The sequence below is a fragment of the Silene latifolia genome, chromosome 10 (genome assembly GCF_048544455.1).
Source record: "Silene latifolia isolate original U9 population chromosome 10, ASM4854445v1, whole genome shotgun sequence".
Taxonomy (NCBI): Eukaryota; Viridiplantae; Streptophyta; class Magnoliopsida; order Caryophyllales; family Caryophyllaceae; genus Silene; species Silene latifolia.
In genome coordinates this window covers 84,442,308-84,459,139 of record NC_133535.1, presented here as the reverse complement: position 1 = coordinate 84,459,139, position 16,832 = coordinate 84,442,308, and the positions used below count along the sequence as shown (strand labels likewise).

At 36.6% G+C, this 16,832-nt stretch overlaps 1 protein-coding gene across 1 annotated transcript; it reads left to right on the top strand.

Annotated features, from left to right (window-relative positions):
- The first annotated feature begins 277 nt into the window (after window positions 1-277).
- On the top strand, window positions 278-9,634 carry LOC141605704 (26S proteasome non-ATPase regulatory subunit 12 homolog A-like). The gene is made up of 12 exons (XM_074424579.1): window positions 278-450; window positions 558-614; window positions 1,124-1,309; window positions 3,015-3,122; window positions 3,234-3,338; window positions 3,456-3,512; window positions 3,670-3,866; window positions 5,464-5,563; window positions 5,643-5,755; window positions 5,856-6,009; window positions 6,849-6,926; window positions 9,146-9,634. The coding sequence occupies exons 2-12, from the start codon at window positions 609-611 to the stop codon at window positions 9,362-9,364; spliced, it is 1,323 nt and encodes a 440-aa protein (XP_074280680.1). The 5' UTR covers window positions 278-450; window positions 558-608; the 3' UTR covers window positions 9,365-9,634.
- Window positions 9,635-16,832: the final 7,198 nt, after the last annotated feature.

Here is a 16,832-nt window from a genome sequence, read left to right as displayed (position 1 = left end):
CCCTGGTGGCCGGTGCAGTAGTTGGCGGATGCTGGTGGTTGTGATGGGGTTGGGGCATGCTTTAATTTTCAGATTTGTAAAACTATTTTCTTGTTTTTTAAAATTAATTTTCTAATCTTACAAGTAGGATTTAATGATAGTTAAAGTTAGTTAGCAGCTAATAATATGCAACATCACCATTTAACGGACTAAAGTTGACGGAATTTTACTTTTGGTCGTAAATGAAAGTTATTATAAAGTTGAGGGGTATATGTGGGCTTATGGAATACGCAGAGGTACAAGTGAGAAAAGGTAATAATAGAGGGGTATAAATGAGAAAATCCCAATAAAAAAGTTGGATTGGTTTTGAGGAGCACTTCATATTTCATAGACCATCTCTTCCTGCAAAACCCCCTTTTTTTTCCTCTGTAGCCGTCCCTTCCTCCCCCGTCGTTTCGTGCTTTCATCGGAGTAAGTTTAACAACTTTCAATTAAATCGCTTACATCTTTTAGATCAGCAATTTTATAGCTATTTCACTTTCTTAATTTCAATTAATTGTTTTATTTCAATATATCAGGTCAATTCTTTGCTTCTCAGATACTCAACTAAATTCTCCACTGAAGCAGCCATGGCGGTGAGTTTCCCTAGATCTTACTTTCATTTTCAAATTGTTGAAACTTAATTAATTGCCTTTTGTGTTAAGGATTATGGATCTACCTTTATGTAATTGGCCTATTAAATTAATTTTATATTCTTATCTTGTTAATTGTTCGAATGATTGTTTTTTTTCTTTTTGTAATTTGTAATTCGAGGCGTAGTACACTTCGTTTCTGCGCACAATTTTCTCTATTTTGTCAGGGTGCTGGGGTTTGAAATAATAGTAATTGAAATCTAGCCGATTGGGATATAGTGAATAAATTTTATCATTGATGAACATTGACGATACAAACATTACTCGCAGACAGTGACAATCTTTTGAGGTTTACAGAATCATTCAACTTTTTATAGCCTACCCCTAGCCTAGATGTCGTCCATGGAGTGTGACAGAAGAAACTTGCTTATTGTCCATTGAGTGATGTTCGTCTGTAATAACTACGCATCTTCAGTAAGGGGTTCACAGTACTTTTGGTCGCTGTTCCACAGGAAAATCTCGAAGCACAAGTAGAAGCACTTTTGAATGTAGAGAAGCAAATGAGGCTTGCTGGTGAAGTTGCTGAAACCAAAAAGGCTGTGTGTAGCATTCTTAGCCTTTGCTTTGAAGCTCGTTCCTGGAAGATGTTGAATGATCAAATTGTTTTGTTGTCAAAGCGTCGAGGTCAACTTAAACAGGTATTCACTGCTGATTGTTCTTGTCACATGTATTTGGAAAGGTAGTCACTTTTGGAGCCCCTCCGTTGACATAATTTATTTTACGATTTGATGAAAATTTAGGTAAGCCGTTGTCAAATTTCTGTTTTAGCAATGGTTCAAAGACTTCAAATTTCAAATCTTCTACGATTCTTACAATTTGGAACTGATATCTTAGATTCATTTTGTTAAGGAAATTACGTACGTTTTGATTATCAAGAACATTGGCTTGTTCCTCATTTATTGCGGCATTAACTTGTTGCACTTCGTCATCCAGACTAGGTGCAACCGAAAAGCTCCCAATCACACTTTTTTTTTTTGTGACTAGCTTTACACTCTCAGCAGCTTTCGAAGTCCCACCAATGAAATTTGTCATTTATAATCTGTTAGTACTGATACTATTCTACTCAATACCGAATATACTAGGTAGTTGGTGGGTGTGTTAGTGGGTAGGCTCTTTAAGGTCAAGTAAAATGACTTTGGTTAAGGGTTAATAAGGGTAGTTTAGGTACTTAAATCAGGTTGCGGGTATGTGTGAAAATAATAGAATTATTCGTGTATTAAATATAAGTGGGACCATAAATTTAAGTGGTAAATTTATAAAATATCAATGATATTATTCCTTTCTCAAAGCAAAATTTAACTAAAATTTAGAATTGTATAGAAATGAATGAAATTTCTAAATATGGGAAATGTATATAATTGGTTGAAAAGGAGGGAGTATTTCAATACACTCAAATTAGTAGATTGGTTAGTCAAATATTCTTGTTGTATCCAACTTTCCCCTACTCGCTTTCTCGTCACCATCTTGCCATCACCGAACAACACCACTCTTGCCATATTTACATCACCCCCTACACTTCATTCACTTAATAACCCCCCACCCCGTCCCCAACCGCTTTCAATGCACATAAATGAGTCCAACTTCCCTAGCCCCCTTTCCCATCTTGCTCGACCACTCCACCCCACCCCACCCCACCCCACCCCGCCCCATTGAACTCGTAAGATCTTCACAACATACCTCCATGTCTAGTCCTTGTTTTCACACTACCACTTTTATTGGCTCTATAGGGTGGCTGGATCTGGGTTTGGTGGCGGTGAGGTGGAGTTTAAAGGAGATGTGGATGTCATCTATGCCTATGAGTTTTTTTTGGGTGGGTCAGCTATGTTAAGATCTAGATTCCAAGCTCAATGGTGGCGTCGGGGAGGTTTTGGACTGATCCCATATGGATGTTGGAGGATCTTCAGGCTTTCCGATGGTGCTTGGGTGATGTAGGGGTGGTCCGCTGTTATTTGCTGATGGTGGTGGCTATGGTGGTCTAAGGGTCGTTAGCAGGTTGGTAATGAGGGCGGTTAGGTGTCGTAGCTGAGATGGAGGTCACCAGGGTACAAGTACTTTGGAATGAGCAACGGTGTACGTTTCTAAGAAAATAATTGGGTCCGGAAGTTGTTAAATGGCGGTAAATGTCTCAATAATGAAAATGTATGTTATTTGACGAACAAAGGGAGTACAATTCTTTGTGTGCATATTTGAAGTCTTCTCAGGGCAACTAAGTCTTTTCCATTATCCTTCCATTTGAGTTGTATCTGATTAATTGATTGTCTTTTCCATTATCCTTCCATGAGATTTGTATGATATTATTTCTTGCTTTTCCCTTTATCTGAAGCAGAACTCTGTTCTTACCAGGCTGTGACAGCTATGGTGCAGCAGGCCATGCAGTACATAGACCAAACGCCCGATCTAGAGACTCGCATAGAGCTTATTAAGACTCTTAACACTGTATCAGCTGGGAAGGTAAATATGTTCGTTTAGAGATAGATATATGTTCATACTGATAGTTACGAATGTTTACAGACGGGTTTTGTCTTGGGAGTATAGTTTATGCCGTTTTTGTATTTTGTGTAGATATATGTTGAAATAGAAAGAGCAAGATTGATTAAGAGCCTTGCTAAGATCAAGGAGGAACAAGGGCTTATTGATGAGGCTGCTGAGTTAATGCAAGAGATAGCGGTTAGTATGGCTTTTGTACTTCTGAGGCTTACATACATTTTTAGCAGTTTATTTCACCCGGATTCCTTTGAACTAATGAGCTGGCTTCTTGCATTTCTATAATTTCTGATTTGGCAGGTTGAAACTTTTGGTGCTATGGCAAAAACCGAGAAAATAGCATTCATTCTTGAGCAAGTATGTTCAGCTTTTCACTAAAATGATGTTTTCATACCTGTTTTCTTCACTGGAAATAATTATGTTGGGCTAGACACAAACATCCCCTCTTCCCCTCTGACCCTTTATTACTTGCTGAAAGGCTGGGTTCATATTTGAAAATATGTTCTATTTTCAGGTTCGTCTTTGTTTGGACCGTCAAGACTATGTCCGGGCTCAAATCCTTTCAAGAAGGATTAGTCCTCGGGTGTTTGATATCGATTCTTCAAAATCAAAGAAAAAGCCTAAGGAAGGCGATGCTATTGTTGAAGAGGCTCCTGCTAATATTCCCTCTTTGCAAGAGCTGAAACGTATATATTATGATTTGATGATTCGGTTAGTTGCATTTGTCCTATGCATATTCCAATGTCGTCTTGTTGCCCCAGCATTTCTTGAAGTTCGGTTTTCACTTATGTATATATTTATCATTTATGCAATTAATCTGTTATGTCCAGAAGTAGAATCTATCGACTTGCAGTAGAAGTTTTTGTTTTTCATGTCTGTATGTCCAGTTTTGTTTTCCTTATTATGGAGTTTCTTTGATGATCCTCGAATCTAGGTTGAAGCTTCATGACAAACGTTTTCTTGTTTTGTGGGAACTAGAGATCTAAATTTCATGCAATTTGTTTATTCTTTACTCAACTCTTTGGTATTTGCTACTAGTACTCCGTCTTATTTAAAAAGATGCATTGGCTTGAACTAAGGCTGATACAGTGCCTTACCTGGTATATTATTTGATTCTGTAGATGCACTTCCCTTGTTCTAAGACTTGGGGGCCTGGGGCATGTTCTTCTGAACTTTAATGTGAATTTCAATAAAGTTTTAAGGAAAATTTAGCTTCCTTAAGAAAGATCAGAAACCTCACAATAAGTTCAAAAAAGTTGAAGAACTATGTTAAAAAAGCTCAGAACGTATTGGTCTAGCTTAACAGAAGTATCTTCTAGCTATGTTACTCTGACACGTCGGACCTCCGGCGTGTCGCGTGGAAGACACGACGCGTGAGACGTGTCAGACATGCCGGAGATCGATATGACTCCGATATGTGCGGCACAAAAACTTCGATAGAACTTACCTTAGATTTTGCTCCTCATGAAGTTCTTGGACAATTTCAGATCTTGTTCTTCACCGAGATCTGTCTACACTTACGCATGTCGTCAGTGCTAGGTGAGGATGAAGATCTGAAGTTTACCCAGAGAGTCACTGGAATGTCGAGGTGATTGTTTAGGAAAGAAAATAAAGAGAGAGAAAGAAGGTTCAAGACAATATAATATGTTTATTGCGGCTGAAAGCAGCGAAAGGTGTTAGTTTTATTTCAAAAGGGTAGACTAGTAGAGTAGACCTTTCCCTCCACCATGCATTAGAATTATACTAAACTTTTACTTTTTCTTACTTTAAAATTGCTTACCAGCTCTATACAGTTAATAATTTTGAAGTTATGATATGTACTCTTCACTCATTGAACTTTTTATAGAAGTATTTTATCCAACTTTTATTTATTTTTCTTTTTAAAAAAAAAAGCTTAAAGGCTTGAGGCATTCAGTGCCGTGTCATGTTTTGTCCATTAAATTGGTCAAGACACACAGTTGACCGTGTCCACGTGTAATTTCGTGTCAAACACGCGGATATGTTTCTGTGTCTGCATGTCTGAGTAACATAGTCTCCTAGATAAGATATGTACTCTACTGGAACGAGTGTTACCCACTTTGGTGTCTTGTTGAACAGGACTACACCTAGTGGCACTTGGTGTCCTTTGATTGATATCCCCAGCTTGAGAGATTTGCTTTTTTATGCCATTGAAATTCTCCAGAAAGAGTCTTGTGAAATTCTATATCATGGTTCTTACGTGTGAATCATATGGTCTTGGTTTCTCGTGCATATTACAATTTTTTAGAAGTTGGTATTCTGAGTGCTTAACAAGTTTCATGTACTTCAGATACTATAGGCACCACAATGACTACCTTGAAGTATGTCGATGCTACAAGGCGATCTATGACATACCTTCTGTGAAGGAAGATCCTGGACAGTGGATTCCGGTAAATAACGGTTTCATTATTAAATTCTAGCATCATCAATTTTCTCCTTGGTAGTTGTATAATATGTCGCTGTATGCAGATCCTAAGGAAAATCTGCTGGTATTTGGCTCTTGCTCCACATGATCCGATGCAGTCAAGTCTTCTTAACTCTACTTTAGAGGATAAGAATCTTTCTGAAATTCCTAAGTTCAAGTATGTATTTTTTATCGATATATTTTTTTTCCGAGTTGTGAACTTCCTTACATCTGCTTCTCTTGTCTGGTTTAATGGGTTCTCTTGATATGCTGCATAGATTGCTGTTGAAACAATTACTCACAAAGGAGGTTATTCTGTGGACAACACTTTGGAACGAATTTGAGGCGGAATTTGCTAGTGAAAAGAACTTGCTTGGGGGCCCTTTAGGTGAAAAGGCTGCTGAAGATCTAAAGCAAAGGGTTATTGAACATGTTAGTAATACTATTTGATCATCTATTTCTTTTTTCTCTTTGAGAACATCGACTGTTTATCAGTGGCGGATGCAGGATTTGACTAGAGGGGGGGCACACCCCAAAAAAAAAAATTTTGCGGACAACTTTTATACATTAAAATTTTTTCATCGTCAATACATAATAATATAATCGTAAAGAAAAAATATATCAACAAACCCTACACGGCTAAACCAAATACCAACAAGCCTAAGTGCATTATTTTAGAGGGAATATCCATTTTCGGCGATAGAATTGGGGGTCCTGTGTAAAAAAAAATTCGAGAGACCCCTTCAATTTCATATATTATCGTCATGAAAATAGTAAAAAAATTAACCAAAGAGTACCATAATCTTTATTTATAAGACAGTGGGAAATTTTACATGGAACTACTTCTAAAAGTGTATAATTCTATAGATATAAAAATATATATGCTTAACAAACAATATTAGTATGCAATTGGTGTGTTGGACAATCATTGAATATACTAGCCTAACGTCCCAGGTTCGAACCCTTGTAGCATCATTTTGAAATTCAATTAATTAAATCTAACTTTGAACATACAAAAAAAAAATAAGCCAAACCTAACCATAGTGAGATTCGAACACGAGACCATCAGGAATGTTTATAAGCCTCTTACCACCAAACCAAGAGCATCATCATGCTAAAAATAGGCGCTCTAAATATGTAAACATAAATTTTCAGTTTTTTTTTTCTTTTTTTTTTTCCGTCACGTGAGGGCACGTGCCCTCACTTTCCCCTCCCCAAATCCGCCGCTGCTGTTTATTGATTGCATTTTTCATTGGTTGCTCTTTTTGCAGAACATACTTGTGGTTTCAGAATATTACTCTAGGATCTCCTTGAAGAGATTTGCAGAATTATTGTGCCTTAGTTTACAGGTTTGTTGCCTTTATATATGAGAACTTGCAAATTTACCTCTTTATCACAATCGAAGGCTGCTCACATTATTTAGTTGGACTTAACTTTTGTATTCTCTGTTATTCAATCGAGATTTGGAATCTGTATTTAATATTGAGCTACTTTAGGAAAGGGACACATGCTAAATCCCGCACACTTTTTTCGCCTTATTCCGACTTTACCCCTCTCACTTTTCACGTACAAATAGAGAGGATATTAATAAAAAGTAGAGAAATCAGCAAAAAAAACTCAGATCTGCTCCACCAGCCCCCCAACCATCACCCTCCCCCACCCCCTCTCGACACCGACCACCCCTCCCCCTCTCCCCTCCCAGCGCTGACCAACACCTACACCGGTTGTATTTGCATTCCCCTTGGCAACCACTGCTTGTACTCCCCTCAAACAGCCACCGCAGTACTCGTCTGAAACAGCCACCGCAGTGCTCGTCTGAAACAGCCACCGCAAGCGCCACAAGAGCCTGCTTACTGCACCCTCCCCATAACGCCGACCCTTCTCGACCACCCTACCACAGCCAATTCGACGACCGACCAACCACTACTCCAACAACCCAAAACCAAACCCTAATTGTAAAAATCCTTTTTTTTAAAACAAAAAAATTCATTCAATTGGTTAAAAGACTATATTTAATAAAATTGTTGATAGAACGGCGAAATTATTTGCATTCCCCTTCGCTACCACTGCTAGTACTCTCCTCAAACAGCCACCGCGGTATTCATCTGAAACAGCCACCGCAAGCGCCACAAGAGCCTGCACCCTCCCCATAACGCTGACCCTTCTTGACCACCTACCACGGCCAATTCGACGACCGGCCAACAATCACTCCAACAACCCAATACCAAATCCAAATTGTAAGAGTCCTTTTTTTTAAAACAAAAACATTCATTCAATCAATTAAAAGACGAGATTTAATAAAATTGTTGATAAAACGGCGAAATTATTTGTGATATGTGCGAATTAACTAATTAAGATCCATAATTGTCGAGTTATTAACGAATTGATTGGGTTTTGAGAGGGAGAGAAGGGAGAGAACTTTTTTTTTTTAATTTGTTTTTAAGATGAAGGGTAGGATTGGAATAATAGAGGCCAATTGTGCGGGATCTTCATTTTTGGTGCCTACTAGTTTTACTTGTGCAAATATTAAACTTGAAAAAAGCTTATTGCAAGCTTCCTGAAGTCAGATATGCAAACTTAGATTCTATTTATGTGTCTTAGGCCCTCTTCTTTTGAACTTAATTTTGCTGAACTTAACATAGGAACGAAAACTTTTCTTAACTGAACATAATTTTGCTCAACTTTTCTGAACTCAATTTTGCCGAACTGAACTTAATTTTGTACTTGACTTCTAGGAGGTGAACTTAACTTTTCTGAACTTAAACTTATAGGAACTTAACTTTTCTGAACTTAACTTATAGGAACTTAACTTTTCTTAACTTATATAAGCTTAACTTTTCTTAATTGAAGGAATCTTAACTTAAATTAACTTAATTTAATTTCACTTAATAATAACACTACTACTACTAATATTATAATATGAGAAGATATTGATAAAACAAAAAAATATAGCTTGAAACACAAGTTAAGATAATGAAATATTTCCCTTTATGTAAATTAGTATGTTCATACATATTATTCTGATACATAAAAATAAAAAGTAAATCACATATTACATTTTTTTGGATCTAATCATCCATTTCCATATTATCACCCTCTTTGTCACTTTCTTTATCTTCATTAAAATTCACACTATCGAATTGCCTATTGCGGGAGATGAGTGTAGATAGAGGAGTAGGAGTGTGCGGCTTTGTTGATAATACATTAGTTTGTTTTTAATAAGACATGTGAGGGATAGGTGGGACAGTAGAAATTAAATTTTAGATATACATGAGTAGTTAAGCATAATTACCAGTTGTATTTGTATGAAGTCAAAAGATATGCAAACTTATATGCCATCTTTGTGTCTTAGAGGTGGAGTGTGATACTTCGTGGTCTATGTATAACACTTTTCGGTTTTCATTTCGAGGTGTTTGTGAATTACACTTAATTTTTTTTTTTTTTTTTTGTGGCCGCACGTTTATCGTCTTGCATTTTTCGACATCTTATTGTATTCCTTATTCATGAAAAATAAAGTAGAACATACTACCCATTTCCTCATTCTGGCTTGATAATGTTATTGTCTCAGGATGCTGAGAAGCATCTATCAGATATGGTTGTTTCCAAAGCTTTGGTAGCGAAGATAGACAGGCCAATGGGAGTTGTCTGCTTTCAGGTTGTGAAGGACAGCAACGCCGTCCTCAACTCTTGGTCAATGAACCTAGAGAAGCTGCTTGACCTGGTTGAGAAGAGCTGCCATCAAATACACAAGGAGACCATGGTTCATAAAGCTGCTCTTAAAGTCTGAGCTTTTTGAATGGTTCTGGAAACTTCATCCATGAGTCTCTCTTAGATCCCGTTTACAAGTAGGAAATCAGAGACGGACTCAACTCTTGGTCAATGTTTTTTTTTATTGTGGCGAAATAGTTTAACCTGTTTGAGCTGCATTTTGGAACATAACGGCCTGCAAGATTATGCACTTGCTGTAATTTTAGCCTCTGTTATTTGCTACGTAAACTGTAACTACAACAGCGATATTGTTGGTAGATGATGTGATTTGTGGAGCGATTGCTAAAAACTAGATTGTTACATCTATTTTAACATCAAGTATAACATTTATACTTCGTAAGATCTAAGCAAAACTAAACTAGACTTGATTAAAGGGTAGTAAACCGGAAGTTAGGGGGTTGAACCCAAAAGAAGACGAATAGTCTAAAACAAATCTAAACTATTGCTAATAAATAATTAAGACAGTAATGTTGCAAGTAGGACTCATTAATTATGAATATAAACAAACTATGATATTTGTATAACAAGGGATTAACATGGAAATGGGGGTCTTGAGTTTAGCATAAAGATGTAAACTTGAATCCTAGAGACAATCAATAGACACCTTGGGTGCAAAGTTAATAAAAGAGAAAAACTTGGTGCAATTTATTCTTAGCTTCCATCTTAAGCAAGCAAGTTAGCAAGCCTCTCTTTTTCCCTTTAATTATACTCACTCAGGAGGCGTTTGGTTAGCGGTTTAAAAGAAAGGGAAAGAGAATTAACATACATGATTCCCTTTGTTTGTGTTTATTTGATAGAAACAAAGGGAATGGAATCCCCTCTCTTACCTTCCAAGACCTCTACATCCATACCCCACACCCCCCAAGGTAACCCATTCTTTTCCCCCTCACCACTCCTACCACCAGTCTTCCCTAACATAAACTACCATAGCTAACTTTCAGACCCATCTCCTAAACTGCCAACTTGCCACCTACCACCATTACCGATCACCGTCGCCGACCCGTCGCCGACTCCCCACCGTCACAAACATACCGTCACGAACATGAACATATCCTGCTTCATCGCTAGTGATGGTCATTTACACCGAACACCATCAAACCGCCAACACGACCACAAAAAGCGGTGACCCCACCCCTAAACCAAATCGTTTTCCACCCTTGGAAAGTGAGGAAATATGAGAAAATTGAAGAGCTTCAATTTTTCCATACCAAGCACTCGGATAATTTCGACTTCCATAAAGGCCATATTGAAGTACTTGATCAATTGATCGTCTTTCATCTTTTGTAAGACGGAGTTTATTCAAGCTTAACTCCGTCGCATGCAGCATATACTCGCGAAACATCGTCCTCCGAACACCTTCTCGGAGTACAACACCACGATCCACCACCACTTCTTCTTCTCCAACATTATTCACCTTATTTTTCCCTTTGTCTAACTTCCTCATTTTACCTCCAACACTAGACTCGACTTGTGGTTGGGTGATAAGGAAGTGTTTTGATTTCGGTTGAGTTGAGGGAGGTGTGGTATTGGTGGATTTGATTGTTGAACGAGTGGTAGGGGTGGTTTGAGGTTTTTGTGGTGGTGTCATGGTGAGGTGAGATTGAGTGTTTTGGGTTTTTGGTTTTCGAAGAAGAAGGAGAAAGGGTGATGGTGGGGGTGTTGTGTGGTAGGGGATAAATAGGCAGAAGAATTTGACACTTGGTTGAATTAGGAAAGTAGGTAGATAAGTTATGGTAGGAGTGAAATAGGTAAAAGATTTTGGACGGTTGGCATAGATAAGGAATTAGATTTTATTTCCAATGTTACAAAACATCATATTATACCAAATCTTAAATAAAATAAGATGACATTTTTATAGGATAAAGAAAGGATATAACAAGATATTTAGAATTTGATATTGTAAATAATGTGGAAAATAACCGAAAATAAGTTAAGAAATAATATAGTGAATTTCGGAATTTTTCAGCCAAAAGATATTGTGGAGATGGAATTTGGTTTGTATTATGGACATAAAATATAAACAGTACATAGACGGAATATTCTAGTAATATAATAAAATATTTAACAATTATAATCTCGCAACGGAATATACGGATACAGTCATACAATCTCGTCTAAATCTAGTCAATCATAGAGACAAGAAATATTTATGACAAGTTTAATTGCCACCGATTAAACCAATTTCCAACCGCAAATTCTCTAAACGTTCTCTAGCCAAAGCTTTTGTCAAAATATCTCCCCATTGTTTTTCCGTGCTACAAAACTCAAGTCTTATATTGCCTTTTTCTACTTGGTTTCTAAGAAAGTGGTGCCTAATATCAATATGCTTAGTATGTGAGTGCTCTGCGGGATTTTTGGATATAATTATAGCCCTCGTATTATCACATAAAATAGGTACACAACCAACATTCACACCATAGTCAGATAATTGTTGCTTCAACCAGAGTAATTGAGAACATACCAAGGCAGCAGCAATATATTCAACTTCAGCAGTAGATAAGGCGACTGAATTTTGTTTCTTAGAACCCCACGTTATAATGGAGGGTCCAACAAATGTAGTGATACCGGAAGTACTTTTTCTATCAAGTGAACAACCTGCATAATCTGCATCTGAATACCCTATGAGATCAAAATTACATTCAAGTGGATACCATAAATATAGTTTTGACGTACCAATTAGATACCTCAAGATTCTCTTAACTGCTATCATATGTGATTCTTTTGAGCACGATTGAAAACGAGCACACACACATACACTAAACATAATGCCAGGACAACTAGCAGTTAAATATAGAAGTGAACCAATCATACCTCGGTAAGTTGTTTCATCGACATACTTACCATCTTTGTCTAATGTCAATTTCTTATCTCTGATCATAGGTGTGGGTATAGAATGAGAATTTTCCATTCCAAATTTTCTGATTAGTTCCTTGATGTATTTTTGCCGGTGGATCATAATGCCTTCACTAGTTTGTTGAATTTGAAGTCCTAGGAAAAACTTGAGTTCTCCCATCATGCTCATTTCAAATTCTGAGGTCATTAAATCTGAAAAATACTTACACAATCTATTATTAGTTGAACCAAATATAATATCATCAACATAAATTTGTACAACTAATAAATCGGAACCCTCGTATTTTAGGAAAAGGTCTTGTCGACAGACAAAATTACTATCGAGTAAAAATTTGGAAAGTCTGTCGTACCAAGCCCTGGGAGCTTGTTTCAAACCATACAATGCTTTATTTAATTTATAAACATTGCTTTGAAATTTGCTATCTAGAAATCTGGGAGGTTGCTCTACAAAGACTTTTTCATTCAAATAACCGTTAAGAAATGCAGTCTTAATGTCCATTTGAAATAATTTCATTCCTTTGTGAGCTGCAAAAGCTATTAGTAACCTAATAGCCCCAAGTCTGGCCACCGGAGCGAAGGTCTCGTCGTAATCCATTCTTTCTTGTTGATTGTATCCCTGCACAACCAATCTAGCCTTATTTCGAACAATAACTCTTGTGTCATGTAGTTTATTTCTGAACACCCATCTGGTGCCAATAACAGATCTATCCTTAGGTCTAGGAACCAGGTGCCACACTTTATTCCTTTCAAATTGTTGCAATTCTTCTTGCATGGAAACTATCCAATCTGGTTCAGCTAGAGCTTTTTTAATATTAGTAGGCAAATGGTGGAGAGAAAAGAGTAGAAGGAGTAAAAGTTATTCAATCCTCTACGAGTTTGAATACCTCTTCTTAAATTTCCAAGAATGTTCTCCATGGGATGAGAATCTTTATATCTCCATTTCTTAGAGACTGAAGGCACATGATTATTACTTGAACTGGGCTCATCTTCTTCAAATGATTGGGATCCAAGAATTGTTCCCCCTGAGTTTAATCCTGGGGTTATAGTAGAATCAGGTATAACTCTTGATTCTATACCTTGGTTTGGATTTGAAGTTATAGCTTCATCAGTTATAACTTAAGTTTCCAAGTTCTTGTTTTTAGAGGAGGTTATAATATTATCAACTATAGTCTCAGCTCTCTTTCCCTTTTCATTTGAAGGATATCCACGTTCATCATTCGTGCCTTCAATTTCTTTATCTTCTTCATCCAGCTCTGGAGGATCATCTCTAGATAGATGAAAATCAGGTTCGTTCATATCTTCTTCCTCATCCTGTTCAGCTTTATCAAACACATTATTCTCATCTAAAATAACATGAACACTTTCCTCGATGCATAAGGTTATTTTATTAAAAACTTTATATGCTTTGCTATGATTAGAGTATCCAACGAAAACCGCTTCATCACTTCTGGGATCAAATTTGCTTAAACGGTTTTGCCATTGTTATGGACGAAATATTTACTCCCAAAACTATTGGGTTTTCGTCCTGTAAGAACCTCATAAGGGGTCTTCTTGATAATAGGTCTAATCAAAGCTCGATTATGAACATAGCATGCAGTACTAATAGCTTCAGCCCAAAAATTGCGAGGTAAACCACTACACAATAACATAGTGCGTGCCATATCCTCAAGTGTTCTATTCATACATTCAACAATACCGTTTTATTGTGGAGTCCGTGGTGCAGAAAAATTGTGACCTACACCGTTTTCCCTACAAAATTCTATGAAAGCATGATTATCAAATTCGGTGCCGTGATCAGTACGTATAGAAACTAGTTTTGATTTATACTTATCCTGGGCAAGCTTCATTAGAACTACAAGATCATCGAAAGTTTCATCTTTTGAATTTAGAAAGAGGGGCCAAACGTACCTGGAATAATAATCTACTAGAACAAAAACATACCTGGATTCACCTCTAGTTCTTACCTTCATTGGGTCACACAGATCCATATGTACTAGTTCTAATGGTTCCTTCGTGCTTACCACTCTCTTAGGTTTGAATGGCGATCTCACATGTTTGCAACGCGCACATGAATCACATAGCGTCTTTTGGTCAAATTTGATTGATGACAGTCCCTCAACCAAATCCCATTTCTTGAGTTTATTCAGTATTGTTGAGCTAATGTGAGCAAACCTCTTATGCCACAAACATGGATCGTCTAAAGTAGCTTTTATGCATGTAAACGAGTTAGTAGGAATTGCATTCAAATCAATCATATAGACATTACTTTTACGATGACCTTCAAGAATAACACTAGTAAGTATCTGAATGAAAAACGACTTTATTTCCCTTGTCCTATAATTGAGAAATACTAAGCAGATTATTCTTGAATCTTCTAACAAGATATACATCACTAATTGCATGAGAAGTAGAAATACCGATTTTACCAACGCCAACAACCTTACCTTTCTTGTTATCTCCAAAGGTAACCTTACCTCCATCAAAGGGCTCAAGTGAAAGAAACAGGTTTATATTTCCAGTCATATGCCTTGAACAACCACTATCAAGGTACCATTGATTATTTTCTTTCACCACAACCTGCAAATAGATTAGATACAGTTTTTAGGCACCCAAGCAAGGTTGAGTCCTTTAACGTTAGTCACCCTAAAGATTAAATATTTCTTAACCCAAATTTTTCTAATGTTTTTTCGTTTGATGGACGAATGGGTTTGTTTAGAGGTGTCCTGGTTTTAAGGTAAGCTCTAGGTTTTTCACGTGGTTGTTTTTCAGGTTGTTTTAGGGGAGCCTTAGTCTTATAAGACTCTTTAGGCTTTCGTGGTTGATTAGGTTCATTGTCCTTTTTCTTGAAATCAAAACTCACATCATAGAACCAACAGAAGTTATTATTTCTTTCTTCATTCAAGTTAGGTTCATTCATGGAAATATCATTTTCTTCGACTATTGTGTTAAATGCTTTAACAAATTGAATGTCTTTGCATAAATATTGTACACATTTAACACAATTGTCTTGAATATGTCCCGTATGACCACATTAATTGCAAATGAAGTATTCAGGTAAATTAACATATTTTCTCTTCCTGAAATCTTGTTCCGAAGGAGTTTATTTGCATTTAGAGTGATCTCTACGACCATAGCACTCATGTCCTAAACCCATTTTTATTATCTGCTTGCCCAGTTAGAAAATTTAGGACTTTCGTGCTTCCTTCCCATTTGTCATGAACCTTCCTAGCATGTAAGAGCAAATCCATTAAAGATTGATTTTCTTTTAAACATTCAGAATGATCTAGTTCTACATCTTTAAAAGGATTATTCTCTTTATAGTTGTCACAAAAATCCTGGAATCTTTTGTTAAGATCTCGTATCATCTCAGAGTGTAATTTCTTAGTATCGAATAGTAGAGTTTTAGATTCTTTCAATTGCTGATTCATAGAATCTATTTCCTTCTTTTGATATGAAACTATAGCTTCTCTAGCTGTCGCCTCAGATTTAAAAAAGGTCTTTGGCTTTTCTCAATTCTAAAGTTATAGCTTCATTAGCTATAACCTTGGCTTGAAGATATTTAATGTTGAGTTTTAGTTCTGAGGTTATAACTTCATTAACTATAACTTTAGACTCAAGAGCTAACATATCAACATTTGCCGAATCTAAAGTTGTAGCTATATTAGCTGTAATTTTAGATTTAAGCTTCTTGGCTTTAGCCTTTAGAAGGTGATTCTCCTCAGCAATATCTAGAATATGTTCTTTCAAATATTTCAGTTCCAGATCTTGTTCCTGAAAATTATCAAAAGTTATCTCGAAGTAATCAATAAGTGCCTTTTTAGACAGATTCTTAACTTGTTTCTTAAGTTCAAGATAACTTACCTCTTCTTCTTCATCGCCCGAGTCAAATTCTCCTAGAAGACAACATTCTGAACTTGATCTCGTGCTATCATCGTCACTATCAGAAGTCAAGTCAAGACTAATGTTGCTTAGGCATAGATTAACAACTTCTTCATCTTCAGATCCCTTGTCATCTTCTGTGTCGAGATCTCCCTAACATGATGCGAACATGACTTGTTTGAATTCATTTTTGGTATTTTCACGCTTAGTCTTATCCTTGATTTTCTCCCATGTGGGACAATCTTTGATCATATGACCAGACTCTCCACACTTGAAGCATCCTCTATTAATTAAGGGAAAATTGATAATCACTACCAACTTTAACAGTCTTTTTCATAATCACTACCAAGATAAAAAAAGTTTCATAATCACTACCCTATAGTCATCTCCGACTTAAAATCAATACCAGTTTGCCTGAAAATGTCATTTAATTCTTGAAATTTAAAATTCCCGCCTAAAATCTTTTATTTCATTCCAACTTTACCCTTCCCCTTGTTAATTATAAGCTGCTCTTCTTCCCCTTCCCCTTCATTTGTTCTTGTTGTTCTTGTTTATACTTTAGGTATGTATGCTTCCTCCTTCAATTTATTTTCCTTCTTCTCCATCTTTTTTCTTCATTTCTTCTTCTTTCTTCTTTTCTCTGTTTCTTGATTTGTATTTATCAATAATGTTTGCGTCTGAAATAGGAAATAGAAGGCCAAATGAGGACTGCAATTAAGTGCCATTGCCGTGTCCCATGTGCTGTCATGAAGTCA